The sequence below is a fragment of the Eulemur rufifrons genome, chromosome 7, assembly GCF_041146395.1.
Source record: "Eulemur rufifrons isolate Redbay chromosome 7, OSU_ERuf_1, whole genome shotgun sequence".
Taxonomy (NCBI): domain Eukaryota; kingdom Metazoa; phylum Chordata; class Mammalia; order Primates; family Lemuridae; genus Eulemur; species Eulemur rufifrons.
Genome location: NC_090989.1, coordinates 215,242,809 through 215,261,018, shown reverse-complemented (window position 1 = coordinate 215,261,018; position 18,210 = coordinate 215,242,809). Strand labels below are relative to the sequence as shown.

Genomic DNA, 18,210 nt, shown 5'->3' with positions numbered 1-18,210 from the left:
TGTATAGTTAGATTTCAGTGAACATGGGAGTTAAATTTATGTAAATTGTGTCACATTCATATTGCAATCACGTATGCAGAAAGAAGATTGGAAGTTTTATTAGAATTTTTTTTTGTCTCCTAACGCTATAAGTATAAATTCTTTGGGTTTTAATTAAAAATATATTTGCATTAGTTTCCGAAAGTGAGGGAGAAGGTGTACACACACAGACAATACACAGGAACATCCTTTGAGGGTAATTAAGTTGAAAAACAAAAGTGAAATAACACAAGATGAACAGAGCTCCTATATGTTTTAAGAGGCATTTGTCCAGAGAAATTGCATAGAACTATGTGATGATTATCAATAAGTTATACTACATGAAATATTTGTTCCGTATTAACATGTACACTTTATTTTAAATGCCATCCTACTAGTGCTAAAGTAGATCTTGTATGGTAATATAGGTTAGAAGGATAAATATAACCATTTTAATAAACCCATATTTTTTTTTTTTTTAGACAGAGTCTCACTCTGTTGCCTACACTAGAGTGCTGTGGTGTCAGCCTAGCTCACAGCAACCTCAAATTCTTCCTGGGCTCAAGCAATCCTACTGCCTTAGCCTCCCAAGTAGCTGGGACTACAGGCATGCGCCACCATGCCCAGCTAATTTTTATATATATATTTTTAGTTGTCCAGCTAATTTCTTTCTATTTTGTTAGTAGAGACGAGGTCTCGCTCTTGCCTCAGGCTGGTCTCGAACTCCTGAGCTCAAATGATCTGCTGGCCTTGGTCTCCCAGAGTGCTAGGATTACAGGTGTGAGCCACTGCGCCAGGCCTAAACCCATATTTTTTCCTCAGTAATATTACAGACAAATATTTAAATGTGAATTTTAATATATGATTTGTTCTGAATAAAGTATTAATATTTATGTGTAGCTTTTGCTACCCAGTATTTTCTATAAAGATACTTGACTTTTTAATATTGAAATACGGGATAAGTCTCTACATTTCATTCTTTTATCCACTAGGTTTTATTTGTTTCCTTTGTGTTTTCTATAAAACTAAATGAGCACTGAAGGTCAACAGCCTTATAGGAGGGTAATATTGACTCACCTATCACTCAGCAACCGTCAGTCTTATAACTTTGGTAGTTTTTATATGGTAAAATTAATCTAAAATTGAAATTTTAGTCTAATTCAGAAGGTTCTGTTTGGCAGGGGTCATGGGTGTATCTATATTTATCTGTACTTGAGATTCAGAAATGCCAAAGATGTTCTGAGATTCAATAAAGTGAATATTTCTGCATGATGCATAATGAAATGTATCATGTTTAATCTTTCATAATTTGAGATATGTCTTTTTTTTTTTTTTACTTTTGTGTGCTCCACGTGTCTCATATATTCAACCTATATTTTAGTTAAGATAATAACTTGTAACTCTAGAGAACTTATATTTTTAAAACATTACTGGCCTATTTTAAAAGATTTTTATAAATTGATCCTGTTTTTAATGGCCTTGGTATTATTGTCAGGTGCCCATTTGTATTCTTTTAAGAGTATGCTCACATGATAATTAATCTGTAGACTTTAAGTGCATTGTTATTCTTTCTTTTTAACACTTTCTCAAACATAGGATTTGCGACAAAGAAACCTGTATGTAGCGGAAGCAAACACTCCCTTGGTAAAGAACACTATGCTCCTACACCTCTACCACCTGGTGTGTCTGGTTTCTTGCCATGGCGTACTGCAGAACGTGCAAAAAGGAACAGGTATTTTTTAGTCATTCTGAAGTCTTTATTTTGGAGCTTCTGTAATGTGGGGGTAAAAATGACTCACACATGGCTTCTGCCTCATGAGTCCTTTAAAGAAGAAAAGCAAAAGATAATTATAATTAGGGGTTTCAAGTTATTTCTTAAGTGTCATAGCAAGTTATAGCCTTGTGGGAATCCAGAGGAAACTGAAATTATCTCCAGTTGTGCAGGTGAGAAAAGATTTCATTTAAAGCATATATAGTTAAACCAAGCCTGCAGTATAGAAGTAGAAATTTGGATATGTAGGAGTGGGTAAGGGGGCATTTTAAACATAGGAAATAATTTAGTGCAAAATGGATGAGAAGTATGGATTAGACTTAATCTAACTCAGATAGCTGGCCTAATTCTCATTTTAGTGAATCATATTTAGGGAATCAAACTAGATTTAACTAGTTTTAGCCAATTACTTGCCCAGGGAGTGGCTGTTCCTAGTTATTTTTGTCAAAAAAGTCTTTTAAAATTGTTATATTATAATTTTAGGCTTCTTAAGTGTATTAGATTACTGTAGATTATTTTCAAATGAATGACTTGGTAGTATTCAAGAAATTGGGGATTAACAATTGCTTATGAAAACAAAGAGAATTGATTTTAAATAGGACTGGGAAATAGGTACTTTATAAAATATCTGTTCAATTGCTCACATTAAATCAATGTGTATAATCTTCGTTAGGCAACTGACCACTGAACTTTTCATAAATGGTGATGTGAACTATTATTGCATAAACCGTAATGCTGAGGCCCGAATCTTTACACTTTTCTTTTATAACTTTGTGGTTTCATATCTTCTTCTTGAGACACTTACTAATCTCAAGTTTATCCTGGTTACAAGGAGTTGTGAATTAGAGAACAATTCATATCACCAGTTAAAGAAGTTAGACTGGAAATCACAACCATCCTGAACGTAGGAACTGAATGTGTCTCTTGGAAGATCAGAGAGTTATCACAAAGACATTCTGCTAAATTCTGTTCAATTTTCTCTATAGCAGAACCTTCCACATCCTTATTTTGATGTTATTTATTTCCATACACAGTTCTATATGGATAGTATACTAATAAGCATTATTACCTGGTGTTAATTGGTGTTGTGTTTACATCAAAATATAACTTAATTTGTTAATATCTCTTTAGGGGCTTTCCATTAATCAAAACTCGTGATATACATAATCAGTTGCAGGTATGTAGTTATCATATGTATATGTAGGGGGTTGGAGTGGGAAAGAGGTGAAGATCATTCTCAATGCTTTTAAAACTGCATAGAGCCTTATAGAAAACATTTTCGTCACTGAAGTAAATCCATTTAAAAATTTCCAGGTTGCTCTCCCATTACCATGGTACAGTTTTGTGGATATGTCAGGGCCTTGTGGTTTCATCTGTAGACAGGGAAGCCATTTCTTCCACGAATCAGCTGTTGCCCAGTGAAACAAAATTGCTACTATTTCTGACCTGACACTTGGAGCTATCATAGTCAAGAATGTTCTTAAAAACTTTCAAGAAATGTTTTTTCGGGGAGATAAACACACACGCGCGCGCACACACACACACACACACACACACACACAAATATATATATATTCCAGATCCTAAAGCCAAAACAAAGCAACCAATCCCAAAGCCTCTGCTTTTTCAGAGCTTTTTGTCCTCCCTCACTAGGATTGCACACATTTCTTGTCATACTGCCTCACGGTGTTGGAGCAAGCTAATTCTGTCAGAGTATCAGGTTCTCCTTCCCAGTTGTCCTGGGAGACTCTGTGATTTCTCTGTGAAGCATAGCACTACTGAGATTAGAGAGGAGCACCTGTGTGTCCATACTGACCCTCGCATGCCCCGCTGCTTGTGGTGGAAATTATATCCTAGTGACTGTCTTCTGTACAATTATGTAATTCCAGCACTCTTCTTTTTGATCGGTATACTTTTTATGGGATTATGACCAAATCAATTTTTAATGTTTGCAAACATCATATTGAACAGCATTCCATTGACAGTGAAACTTGACAGGAGAATTGTATTTTTATTACGCTAGTTTTGGCTTAAGGGTGAAGAAACGATGAGATTTTTGATATGTAAATATTAGTTGTATGTATGTATATGTATACGATTTATTAAAAAAAATTCTAGTTTTTATTGTTCACAGTTTAGCTATATTGACTTTTTAATTATTCTTCTAATTCTTATTTCCTCCTAAAAATTATACTTTCTTCCAGACTCTTTGTGTCTGATGGTGGAGAATAAATTTCTCATCTGCATTATAAAGGTGATCTGAGAAAAACTGTTTACCCTCACTCCTCACTTGGTTTATGTGAAATTTAATAAAATAACATGAGCAGTTACAAATATTAATCATAACCATGTATGACAGAATTCTATATATTAACGTAGCAAGAATAAGTGTCTTTTTACTTTGTTATTGATTGTTTTAGGCTAAGGAGTAGTGAAAGACATTTATAGACAGTGACGTAATACTTCAGAAAGATCACTTCTATTAGATTTCTTTAATATTTGGTATTTTGTTTATATTATTACTTATACCATCTTGTCCTCTTTAAGCAACCAGGTTTTCCTGTGACTGTGACAGTTGAGAGTCCTTCATCCTCGGAAATTGAAGAGGTTGATGATTCTTCAGAAAGTGTTCATGAAGTGCCTGAGAAAACCAGTTTAAAACAAGAAGCATTACAGGTACAAAGCTGTCACTTTAAAGATATGGAGAGGATTATTTCAAACTGTATTTAGTATTTGACAGTGGCTTGATTATGAATCCATTCTGGACAGCTTGCGTGAGGATTCTGTTTTCCCCTCCCTTCTATCGTGTATCCCCTTGAATGGTTCCTTGTCTTAGAACAAGGTGAAAGGAGGACATTTAAATCCTAAGAAATAAAAATCAAAACATATCAACAGTAGTATATTTTCATTTTTTTAGATTCATAAAATATTAGATTTAGGGAAAGCTGTAATTATCGTAAGGTACACTCAAAAGAAATTGAGTACTAAATGAATGTAGTCATCTGAATCAGGGCTCTTATATTACAGACCAGGAAATTGATGGTTCTAGCTGAACTTTATTTTTTTAAAATTATTTTTATATGTACATATTCATTCATACACACACACGCGCACACACACATGTGAGTCTTAGGTCATGCTGTTGCCCAGGCTGGCCTGGAACTCCTGGGCTTAATAATCCTCCCACCTCAGCCTGCCAAGTAGCTGTGACTTCAGGTGCTCACCATCACACCTAGCTTAAATTCCTTTTTATAAGAGGAAGATATAACTTCATTTTTAATCAAAATAAAGTTGAAAAAAAGTTTTGATATTGATATTCTCCTTTCATAAAAGAAAAAATTTTAAGAAGCTTCATTATATTGCTTTGTGAACCTGATGTCTAAAGTCATTCCGTCCTTCTATGTATGCACAGAGAAGAAAAATCTATTTTTATAACAATTTTTGTACCTCAAAAATACTGTATTTTATTTTATTTCAACTTTAATGCATAGATGATAAATTGTAGTAAGGGAAACACCATTTTGGGGAGGCCTTGTCTTTTTTGTATGTACCACAAAATCCACATTTAATTTTTAAAAATACATTTTTCTTTTAGTATGAAACTTACAAATACAGCAATAGTTATCCCCTTTCTTTTTTTTAAGTGAAGGGGCTTGTAAAGAACATAAATTTATTTCTCATAGTTCTGGAGACAGGAGAATCTTTTTTTTTTTTTTTTATTTCAGCATATTACGGGGGTACAAAGGTTTAGGTTACATATATTGCCCTTGCCTCACCCAAGTCAGAGCTGTATGCGTGTCCATCTCCCAGATGGTGCGCACCACACCCATTAGGTGTCTATATACCCATCCCCTCCTCCCCCCTCCTATCTGCCCAACACCTGATGAATGTTACTACTATATGTGCACTTAAGTGTTGATCAGTTAAAACCAATTTGATGGTGAGTACATGTGGTGCTTATTTTTCCTTTCTTGGGATACTTCACTTAGTAGAATGGGCTCCAGCTCTATCCAGGATCATACAAGAGGTGCTATATCACCATTGTTTTTAGTGGCTGACTAGAACTCCATGGTATACATATACCACGTTTTATTAATCTACTCTTGTATTGATGGGCACTTGGGTTGTTTCCACATCTTTGCAATTGTGAATTGTGCTGCTTTAAACATTCTAGTGCAGATGTCTTTTTTATAGAATGTCTTTTGTCCTTTTGGGTAGATGCTCAGTAATGGAATTGCTGGGTCAAATGTTATTTCTACTTGTATCTCTTTGAGGTACCTCCATATTGCTTTCCACAGAGGTTGTACTAGTTTGCAATTCGACCAGCAGTGAACGAGTGTTCCTGTCTCTCCACAACCATACCAACATTTATTGTTTTGAGACTTTTTGATAAAGGCCATTCTCACTGGAGATAAGTGATATCTCATTGTGGTTTTGATTTGCATTTCCCTGATGATTAGAGATGTTGAGCTTTTTTTCATATGTTTGTTAGCCATTAGTCTGTCTTCTTTTAAAAAGTTTCTGAGACAGGAGAATCTAAGGTCAAGTTTCTGGCAGATGTGGAGTCTGGTGTGGGCCTGCTTTCTGGTTCATAGATGGCACCTTGCTGTGTCCTCACATGGTGGAAGGGCAGTTAGCTTAGTTTTATATGACTGTGGATATCACTATTTGATTTTCAAAAAAGAAAGCCAGATTCTCATTTTTTAATTAAAATTAATGATATTTATATGGTAAAACTTTAAGATAAGTATTTAGAATATTATAAAATGTTAGGCAGGAATCTATAGATCATGTAGAATTACTCTTTTCATCTTCTAAATGAGCATTTACAGTTTATAGCACCTAAGTGGTTTATTACTAAGTTGCAGAGTAAAAACAAAATGCTAGATCGTTTGATCTGCATTCATTGTCATTTTAAATATGTTGTATTCATTTCTTTCACCAGGGGACTAGGAGATCATATTTCTAAAAGTGGTGATAGCCACTGGGGAAGACCAAGAAGGTTAGGAAATGTAACTAAGAAATTTCTGATTCATGATACTCTGAGAACATTCTCAGTTCTTCTCCATTTTGAGAACCCCATAAAAGGATGGTATCAAAAAATTTTAAATATGTAAACCCATAACAATCAAGGAAACAGAAGAGATTTCAATATATTTTGAAATACAGAAGACAAGTGGAAGAATATGAAACCAAATCAGTAGAACAAAGGAAAACCATCACTTAGAATATGAACAGGGCAGCCTACAGCTCAAAGTGAATCTTATCCTCCCTGCAGAAACAGCTTCATGTTCAAACGTGCCTGTAGGAGACAGGGTGGGAATTAGAAATGTGACTAAAGTCGATGGAGCTTATTGACAGTTTTTTTATGGAGGAGTTGACTCCTGGCCCTCTCTTTACCCTCCTGGAATGAGATAATTTGACTTTGAAAAGCAGTAAACTATCTGGGGAGAATTAGGGTAGCTACTGTGGATTTTGCCCCCTAGAAAAGGGTAGTTGGGGATATCCTGCCATAACTGGCTACCCACTTCTTCATACATAAGAGAAGCCAGTCATTGGCTTCCACTGAGCTACTGGTGTCTTATTTTTAAATAGAATATAACCATGGTTTACCTGATAGTTGAGTAAAACTCACAACCTGACAAGGAAAAAAAACAGATTAAAAATAGGTCCTGGTAGGACCACAGGTAATTAAGAGAACAAAAATACTCTTAAGAAAAAACCCTACTTGGCTTCCTTAGATAGGTTTAAAAAGATACAGTGTCGGCCAGGCACAGTGGCTCACGCCTGTAATCCCAGCACTCTGGGAGGCCGAGGCAGGAGGATCGCTCGAGGTCAGGAGTTCGAGACCAGCCTGAGCAAGAGCGAGACCCCGTCTCTACTAAAAATAGAAAGAAATGATCTGGATAGCTAAAAATATATATAGAAAAAAATTAGCCGGGCATGGTGGCACATGCCTGTAGTCCCAGCTACTCGGGAGGCTGAGGCAGAAGGATTGCTTGAGCCTAGGAGTTTGAGGTTGCTGTGAGCTTGACACCACAACACTCCAGCCTGGGCAACAGAGCGAGACTCTGTCTCAACAAAAAAAAAAACAACAGTGTCTGTAAAATAAGAATAGGATGTTGTTTAAAAAGGAATTATCAGAAAGCAAAAATGATCTCTTGGAAATTAAAGTATGATCAGTAGGAATTAAGGAAATTTCTCAGTAGATAGAACAGAAAGAAATAGAAAATATGACAGAAATGATATGGTGGAGAGGCTACATCTAGGAGGTCCAACATGTTACTAGAAGAAATCTAAGAGAGGACAGGAAAAAAAATGGATGGAAAGAAATTATAAAAAAAAAAAAAAAGTAAGACAATTTCCCTTAGCTGAACGTAAACATCAGGCCTCAAACTGAAAAGGGCTACCCAGGTATTAAGCAAGATGAATGAAAATAGATGCATATAAATAGATACTCTTCATTGTGAAATTTCAAGATAATGAGAAAAGAGATAAATTCCAGAGAGAAAAATACTGGCCACCTAAAAAAGAATAAAAATCAGACTTTTTCATACTTCTCATCAGCTACCATGAAGGCAAATATATTTCAACCTAGGGTTTCGTATCTAGTCAATCAGTCATAAGTGGGGGCTGAACAGTATATTTTGTATATAAACAAATTTGAAAGTTTACCACCGATGCTATAACTTTTCTTGTTATTTGAAAACATAGTCCTGCCAAATGAGGGAATAAACCAAGAAGGAAGATAATAGGTTATTCAGGGATCAGTGGATTCAGTGCAGAGAGCAACCTGTCTAGATTTGAGAGGCTTGCCTTGATTGTGTGATTGAGAGCTTTAAAAAACCTAGAAGCGTATTACTGGGTATCAGGTACTGTTAGAAGGGAAGGGAGAAGAGAGAGGAGTGAGAAAGAGAGGGTGGGGAGGAAATCAAACTCCAGAGGGGAAGAAAGCTCTGTTGGCACAAACATAAAGCAAATTAAACCATGGCAGATTTTTGAGCTGCCACTGGTGTACAAAAGGGAAGAATCTACTTGAACTTGCCCCCCTTTTCAGTGGCACAGCAGGAGATAACTACTTATCTAATTCATTGAACAAAGCAGAACACTTTTTAGTAGTGTAAGGAGGTGCTAGTCACTTGAACATCAGGACAAGGGGTGCAAACTGGAACAGTCAGGGCAACTTGAGATATGTGTTCACCCTACTCAAGGGCTGTGGCCCTGAAGCTGTGTAAAAGATGGTGTAATCTGTATGTACACAGAGACACAGTATAACTTAGCAGTAGGCAATACGAACTTAATTATGATAATGGAAATACTGTCTTGGTTTGCAGCTTTTATTATCAATTTACATATAATAGCAATAATAACTTATGTTGGACTTAGTATGTGTTAAGCACTGTCCTGTTTTGCATATATTAATTCAGTTAATCCTCAGAATAACCTTATGTGGTGGGCGTTAATATCATTCCTACTTTTCAGAAAGGAAAGTTAAGACAGGGAAGAAATTTGCCCAAACTACCTCATTTAGGGTTGGATCAGGATTTGAGCTCAGGCTTTCTGCCTGTTCTCTTGAACTCAATACTCTCTCTCAAAAAACAGACAGCTTAACTCTGCACATTGAATAGAATATAAATATTAACTTTGACAGTGTAAAAGCTAAGTTTGGAAGGTGGACAAGTTGCTGGAAAGAGGAACAAAACAAAAGCATGTATGTTGTCATTTTATAAAGCAGGATGCTGAGAGAGGTACAGTTCATAAACAATTTAGATCTTTAAAGTATTGTATATCGTTAGAAGTTGAAGGGATCATGACTAGTGGAAAAACTAATGGTAATACAACTGTATTGAGAGAAGAAAGTATGTGAGCTATTATTTAGTAAAGCAGTAAGTTAATGTCTAAAATTCAGTCATGTAGTAATCACATAACTATGTTATTTAGAAACAGAGAAGAATTAAAAATAAGAATGGCTAACTTAAACCTCACCAAAACAGAAGTCCAAGTTGCCAATAAATATGGGAGAGTTTTCAATTGTATAGATAATCAGAGAAAAGTTAATTAAAACCAATATAGGATGCCACTACACTCCTATCAGATTGGCAAAAATAAAGTCTAATAGTAATAGGTATTGTAGACCTGGAGTGTAATAGGAATCTCTCACCCACTTATACTGGAGTATAAGTCAGCATAACTACCCGAGAAAGCATTGAGTATTGTATCAATTGAAGGTACATAGTAATAAAAACCTGGTGGCCCAACAAGTGCCCCAGGGCACATGCACTAGAAAAACTGGTGCAGCAGGCTCCATGTGCACTATTTGTAACAGCCCAACCTGAAGATAACCCACATGTCCATTAAAAATTAAATTGTGGGTATTTGTACAGTGGGAAAACTATAAAAGCAATAAAATCGAATGAACTAGAGCTACAGGCAACAACAGATGAAGTTTGAGAACAATGGTGAATGAAAGAAATAAGATACAGAAGACTGCATGCACTATGATTCCTTTTACATAAAGTTAGCAGTAGGCAAAACTAAACTATATTGTTAGGGATATGTGCATTTAAAAGAATGATCATTGGGAAAATGAGGATGGTGTCTAACTCTGGGAGGAGGAGAGGAGCTTGTCGTGGGGAGAGGATATAGGGATTTCAGAGACGATAGCTTGTATTATACTTGCAGACTTGGGTGGTAGCTACGTGAGTATTCCTTGACAATTGTGTTCTGTGAACTTTTCAATATGTATATCATATTTTACACTTAAACACCTGCTTAAAGAAATGATTGCCTCTAGGGAGTTGGTTGTGTAAGGAGGAGACTATTAACTTTCATTATAAGCTCTTCTCCACTAATTGCATTTATATGTTCATTCATTTTGCATTAATTGAACATATTCTATATACCAAGCACTCTTCTCAGTTTTATGTGTGTTAATTCATTTATTCCTTGCAAGAACTCTGTGATATGTGAATTTATCTTCATTTTGCAGCTGAGGAAATTGAGGCCTAGAGTCATTGAACTTGCCCAAGGTTTTACAGCTAATGGGTAGATAAAATACACTCCTTTCCCTTGATATCTGTGTTTTAAGTGGGAAAGTAAACCGACAGTTATAGTAGAGGTGATATATCCAAATGACAGACTCCTCCACTGCTGATAGCAGTAGAAATCTTAGAAATCTTTTAGAAAGTCATTTGGACATGGGTATCACAGAATGTTAAAAATTCCTTTTTTATTAACTTCTTGCAAGAAAATTATTCTAAATGCAGAGGAAGGAAACCTTCATACATAAAAGGGGTTATTTATTTATTTTTTTTGAGACAGTGTCTCACTCTGTTGCCCAGGCTAGAGTGCTGTGGCATCAGCCTAGCTCACAGCAACGTCAAACTCTTGGGTTCAAGCAATTCTACTGCCTCTGCCTCCCAAGTAGCTGGGACTACAGGCATGCACCACCATGCCTGGCTAATTTTTTCTATATATATATATCTTTAGTTGTCCAGCTAATTTCTTTCTATTTTTAGTAGAGACGGAGTCTCTCTCTTGCTCAGGCTGGTCTCGAACTCCTGAGCTCAAAGGATCTGCTCGCCTCGGCCTCCCAGAGTGCTAGGACTACAGGCATGAGCCACCATGCCCGGCCAAAAGTGGTTATTTTATCTGGTTATTTTACCTTATAATATGGAAAAGTTGGAAACTAAATGTTTAGCCATAAAGGGATGATTAAGTGAACCAATAAACTGGTTTAGTGGAATATTTTGTAACCCACTGAAAAAGTGAAGGTTATTAATCCTGTGATCATTTGAAAAATGATAGATTCAATGTTAAATGGAAAAAAGTGGAACATAAAATTTCATACACAGTCATGCCTCAGTACACACGGGGGATTGGTTCCAGGATTCTCGTGTATACCAAAATCCACACATACTCAAGTCCCACAGTTGGCCCTGTGGAACCCACTTATATGAAAAGTCAGCCCTCCATAGACGCAGGTTTTGCATCCCATGAATATTGTATTGTTGATCTGCATTTGGTTGAAAAAAATCCACATATAAGTGGGCTTTTGCAGTTCAAGCTTGTGTTGTTCAAGGGCCAACTGTGCAGGATAAAATTTGATATATAGAGAATCAATATAGATAGGAATATATATAGCTGTGTTCCAGAAAAAATCAATTTGTCAGTGTCTAGAAGGAGGAGGCGGAACAGATGTTAGGAAGGAAAATTACTCTAAAATGTTATTGTTAGTTTTATTTAAGTAGTGGAATATTGAGTGCTTTTACTGTGTGCTTGTTTGGTTCCTTATTTCCTTTAAGGAGTAATTCATGCTCCTTAAAGGAGTAATGGGGGAGAGGATACTTTTTTATAAAAATGGAACATTATGTTCCAACTCCCTCCACTAGAGGGAGAAACTATTTCATGTAATTGTACTTTGATGTGCTGTTTAGAACTAGTCAGGAATGGAATATTTTAGTCTACTTTCTCCAATTGTGATGAGGGGTTTTTTTTGGTTTGTTTGCATGTTTGTTTAGAATTTCTCAGATATCGGTTTCAAATAGTAAAACCATATAAATGATAAGTAAAGGAATTTTGCAATTTCTTTTTCTTTTTTCCCATAAAAACTTGGTTGGCTTTAACTAATAATGAAACATTAAAGAATTTGAAATTACTAGTTCATTTACTAATTTTTGAAACAGTATAAAAATGCATGCCCATTGAGGAACTTTTTGAAAACAGTGAAAAATATATTAAGTGAAATAAACAGTGAAAAAAACATACCTGGATGTTTTATAATCTGCCCTTTTGTCTCAGAAAGGTATAAAAATATTTTGTCATGTCATTGAATACTTTTCCACATCAGAAAATCTTATTTAGCTATGGACCATCTCCCAAGAAAAATGTACAGCAAAAATTTGAATATACAACTCCTGAGACACCATTTTTTAATGGCTTCATAGAGCATTCCATCATATGGATATGCTATTTTTATTTAAAGCAATCACAGTTTGGAGGCTTTTAGCTTACTTCTAGGGTTTAGTTATAAATGATTCTATGACAACATGCAGTAAATAAATCTTTGCCCACATCTTTGATGATTTCCTTAGGCTAAATTCCCAGGCATAAAATTGGTGGTGTTTACTAAAGATTACTCCAGAAAGTAGTACCAATTGCATTTCCTGATGTCTGTATATTATAGAGTTCCTCCCCTCAATACATGTATATACATACCAGGGTTAAACTGAACTTTAAGTTGAAACTCTTTAAGTGAGTGTTGAAAAGCCTTTAAAATACATGAATGTATCTTGCTGTTTTAGTAAATGTAGGTGTTCTATTTACTGCTACGTAAGAAACCACCCCCAAACAGTAGCTTAAAACAATAACAATGATTTATTTTATTCATGAACCTGGAGGTTGAATAATATATTAATCATCTATACTACAAACTTAGTGGCTTAAAACAATACCCATTTTATAGCTCACAGTTCTGTAGGTCAGAAATACGGGCAGGACATAACTGGCTTCTCTGCTCAGAGTCTCATAAAGCTAAAATCAAAGTGTCAGCCAGGCTGCATTATTATCTGGAGGCTCTGGGAAAGAATCGGCTCCCAGGCTAATTCAATTTGGCATAATTCAGTTCCTACAGTTGTAGGGTTGAGGTCCCCATTTCCTTGCTGGCTGTCAGTCAGGGGACTCTCTTAGCTCCTAGAGGCCTCCCTTCTTGCATTTCGTACCACAACATTGTGCTTTACTTCTTCAAAGCCAGCAATGCAGAATCTCCCTCGTGTCTAATTCTTTTTTACTTTAAATCTTTTTCAGGAAGAGCACTGTCCCTTTTAATTATTATAGCTGCTTGATTAGGCCATGTCTTCCCAGGATAATCTCCCTATCTTAAGGTCATTTGTTTTTTGGACCTTACTTACATCTTCACAATTCCTTCACAGTAGCACCTAGATTAGTGTTTGATTGATTAATGGGAGGGGTGTGCCCCAGCAGAAGGGAATCTCGGGTGTCATTTTAGGCTTCTGCTTACCACAAGGAGTGTACCCTGCTTTGAAGGACCTTAGAGTCTTAGTTCTTAAAAATCATATGAGAATTTATCCCCGTCCTCCATTTTTTCCCTGTGAACTAGCCATCATGATCCTTGACTCCAAGACATCCCCCTTGACCATTTTGAGGGAAAACATGCAGAGATAAAAGACTTTTGCTCAAACCTAGAATGTAAAAACCAGCCAGCTGGCTGTGGAACTGCTCTCTCCCGGGAGCAGAGGAAGGAAGGGGACAGGAATGTTGCCCTTGTGGGCATCCTCTCCTTGCCACAGCCCTGGCCCTAGGCCTGGATGAAGGGCAGAGATCACACTTTAATTCTTCTCTAACCCCTACTGTGCCTAAGCACAGTTTTGGTCATATGTATGCTCAAAAGTATTTACTGAATGAATAAATTCTCCATTAGATGAATCTCAGCTCTAAGAACAGGAAAGGACATGGAGCAGAGTTCACAGTCCTGCCTCATTGTCTGCTTAGGGTATGAGTCTGGTCTCCAGGGCCCCAGCTGCCTTTGGGAGCATTGTGGGAACCAGCAGGGCTAATGGGCACCACTAATCTGCTGGGGCAGTGCCTTTGGCAGTTGATCTAACACAGGCCTTGAACTGTGGTTGGAAGCAAGGCCTATGTTCCTGATTCCTTCATTTTGATGGCTAGTGCTTGAGTGTTGGGTAGGAGCTGGGAACAGGGCAAAAGCATCTGCTGGTCCCAGGAGAGTGTGAGAAAAAGTTGCATGGTGGTTCTGGCTCCCCAAGCAAATTAGGCGGAGTGGGTGATGGCCCAGTCTTAGTCCATTCCTGGTTTTATTAAAACTGGAAGATTGCTTATGGCTAGTTGCTTGGATTTTACAGTAAAGAATTTCAAAACAGTTTTACTTCGCTTTCAAAAAAGGGGAAAAGAAGGAACGTGTTCACTCTCCTTCCATTGCTTAGCCATCCTAATTCGATAGATGTGTTGTCCCAGGCCTTCGTCCTGGTTGGAAATAGAATTCATTTTTAAAGATCTTTGAAAAACAGGCCATTCATGAATTCAGTAAATTTTGAGCCCTGGCTGTGGTCAAGGCAGTGTGTGCCAGCGCAGAGATCAAGTGGTAAACCAGACAGACACAGACCCTGACGTTCCACTGTGGGTTAGCATTCTTAACCTCCTAAGGAAGGGTTAGAATAGTAATTGCTCTTGGGACCTCAGTCTTAGAGCCTTTCCTAGAATGAGAAAGGAAACTTTGGAGCTCCAGTTGTCCAGTGAGAGGATGCCAAATGCCCCAGCCTCTTTTGTGTTTTTCCTTCATAGCTTCTGTGTGCTTAGGTAGCCCCTGGAACTCCTCATCATTATCCTCCTTCACGACAAGATGCCCAGGGAGCCTGGGGACCTTGGAAAAGGCGTGGCCGGTCCTGCGTGATGTCTCCACTCTGCTTCTTGATCATGATCAGTGTGTGGGGAAGGCTGGTGACAATTCTTTCTGGCTCCTGTTTCCTCCCTCAGTGTTTCCGATCCTCTGTCCTCTCTCCATCCCATGTGTGTGATATTTCTCCTGGTCCCGTTGTCCATACTCCTATTACTGCAGGCCACTCCACTCTGCCCATTCTATTTTACTGACCTTGGTGAATGGGAAGATTACCACCTCTATGACCAGGAATGGTACTCAGCTTCCTGAGTTCAAAGCTTGGCTCTACTAGTTAACTAATGATGTGATCTTGGTCTGCCACTCTACTTCTCTCTGCCTTAGTTTTCTCATCTGTAAAATAACATGAAGTTAATAATCATATTTTCCTTGTAGAGTTTTGATGATTAATTTAGTTAATACCTACAAATGCCTTGGGACATAATAAAGTGCTTTAAACGTGTTTGCTTTTTTAAAACTGCATTTTAACTTCCAATTACGTAATTCAGGTGTGTTAAATATGTTACTAGGGCTTCCTATTATAAGGGACCCACAAATAAGAATAGAATTTTCTTTTCCTGGCCTTAATTTTTAATTTCTGGCTCAGTAATTACATGTATATGCCTTTTAAGGTGAGCTGTCACAGACCTATTTTTGAAAGAGTGGGATTGAAAATAAATCTATAATATGCTAATTTGGTATGTTTTTAATAATGAATTTCACTAGCATGGTATGGTATATTATGCAAATAGTAGACTATAATCCTGATAATCTGAGTTCACTTCCAGCTCTACCACTAGATCTATAGCTGAAGAGCTTTGGGAATCATATTGTGAATTAGTTATAATATTTACTGTATTATTTCATACTAGGAAAAACTGGAGGAGTGCCTAAAGCAGTTAAAGGAGGAAAGAGTGATAAGGCTTAAGGCTGATAAACGAGTCAGTGAGGTAAATAAAAGTTTTGTTATGTTTTGAGAGTATTAGTTTTTGGTTTGATTTTAAGCCATACACATACATATTCCTTATAAACTTTAAAGTGAGAAAATACAGTGTATTGAAAATGGGTTGCCCTATGTTAACCTTTGTATGTACTTTCATTTAGTGATCATGTGATCTGTATTCCAAAAAGCATGTTTTTAAAAATGTAAAAATTGTAGTTTGTTGGGTTTCTTGGTTCTTTTATCTGACTGGAGCTTATTTTCTGTTCATGATGCTTCAATTCAAGAATGCATTCATTAGGTTTATACTATATATCCAATTACATAAAATATGGTGATGAGACTGCTGACAGTGAAGTAGGAAAGTGAATAATTTAAATAAGTGTAGAGTAATGGAAAACTGCTAAGAATGCAGTGAAAGATAAAAATCTATACCATGAGGATTAAATTAGGCTAATGTGCGTAAATGCAGGACATAAGCTAGAAAGTTCTATATAAATGTAATTTACCATTACAAAGTAAGTTTAAGGAGGAATTTTTCAAAGTGTATGTATTGGATTAGAAGACATTTACTCATTTGATAAATGTTGAGCACCTGATTATATAAGACAAAAGATACATCATGAACAAAATGACCTTTCCGAAAAATATTAGACTTGGGCTCTATGTGGTATTAGATAAATAGATGATAAAGGGGAGGAGCGTACAGGAGAGTAAATATTTTCAAGTAGCCAAGGGAGGAATATTGCTAATTTTACTGGTAATAAATTGGGTATGATTTAGGACTTTTAAACCTATACATTAAGTATTTTGCTGATGAAAATTAATCCTTAACAGTTGGTAGAAGTGTAATATACTTTGCTCAAATCAGACTCTATATTTCATTTACTAATTTAAGAGAAACCTTAAATAGCAAATTTTTTAATATAGAATGGTCCAGTATGAATTTAACCAGTTAGAAATGTGATCTTTTTGAAAGATCATTAATGAAATAACGTTTATATAATACCTAAGTGTTACCTAGGAAATTTTGTCAAATGTCTCTGGATTTTGATTGTTATGTGATATGGTCACTGACTTTACTGGTAGAGAGTTAGATTAATTACAAATTTATTGTATTTTTGGATGTTTTAGTTTTGTTACATAAAAACTATTTTCTTTTGAAGATAAGGAGAAAAGATCATGTCAAACATTTTCAATCTTCTTTTACAGCTGGAACATGAAAATGCCCAGTTAAGAAATATAAATTTCTCTTTGTCTGAAGCCCTTCATGCGCAGTCATTGACAAGCATGATCCTGGATGATGAAGGTGTTTTGGGCAGCATTGAGAATTCTTTTCAGAAGTTCCATGCTTTCTTGGATCTCCTTAAAGATGCTGGGTTAGTTTATTTCTCTTTTTGGCATTCTTCCCTCTGTGACTTTAATGGTAGTTTGCTGAGGAATTTGAACAATTTTTATAACTTCCTTCAGTCATACTCAGTGTGTGATTATAAGTAATACATTTGATTTTTTTCAATAGGGAATTAATTTTTAAAAGGAATATAAAATGGCAAACCTGCCTTGCTAGAGAGCTCGTTATAAAAGAGTTAACCTATAGCCAGGCGTGGTGACTAGCACTGTAGTAGTCCCAGCTACTCGGGAGGCTGAGGTGGGAGAACTGCTTGAGGAATTCATGGCTGGTCTGGGCAACATAGGGAGACCCCAGCTCTAAAAAAAAAAAAAAAGTAATCTGTAGATAGAGTAATTGGTAGGTATAATTTTTGGTAAGGACTAAATTGAATGTAGTTTTAATTGAAAATATTCAGAAACATACAGGAATTTTTCTACCTTTGATTCATTTTTCTCATTAAATAGGTTGGAATTAAAATTATTTTTGTCCTAGACATTAAAATTATTATTAATCTGCAGGGTAGATATAGTTATAGATCAGTGGTCAATGGTAGTCAACTGAGAATGATTTTGCTGAAAGAAGATGCCAAAACAGAGAGTTGAAATAGATAATTGATAGAGTGATGTTTTTTAGGTGAATGGGTTGGTGTGGGAAGGAAGGAGCAAACATATTCTTGGAAA

At 36.3% G+C, this 18,210-nt stretch overlaps 1 protein-coding gene across 3 annotated transcripts in view; it reads left to right on the top strand.

The window, feature by feature from the left end:
• The window catches only part of CEP78 (centrosomal protein 78), a 36,685-nt gene that overhangs the window by 12,750 nt on the left and 5,725 nt on the right, over window positions 1-18,210 (top strand). For all 3 annotated transcript variants that reach the window (XM_069474097.1, XM_069474096.1, XM_069474095.1), the window contains exons 9-13: window positions 1,615-1,750; window positions 2,921-2,966; window positions 4,337-4,465; window positions 16,073-16,150; window positions 17,353-17,519. In XM_069474097.1, the coding sequence (XP_069330198.1) occupies window positions 1,615-1,750; window positions 2,921-2,966; window positions 4,337-4,465; window positions 16,073-16,150; window positions 17,353-17,519 (556 nt within the window). The remainder of the gene's footprint in view (window positions 1-1,614; window positions 1,751-2,920; window positions 2,967-4,336; window positions 4,466-16,072; window positions 16,151-17,352; window positions 17,520-18,210) is intronic.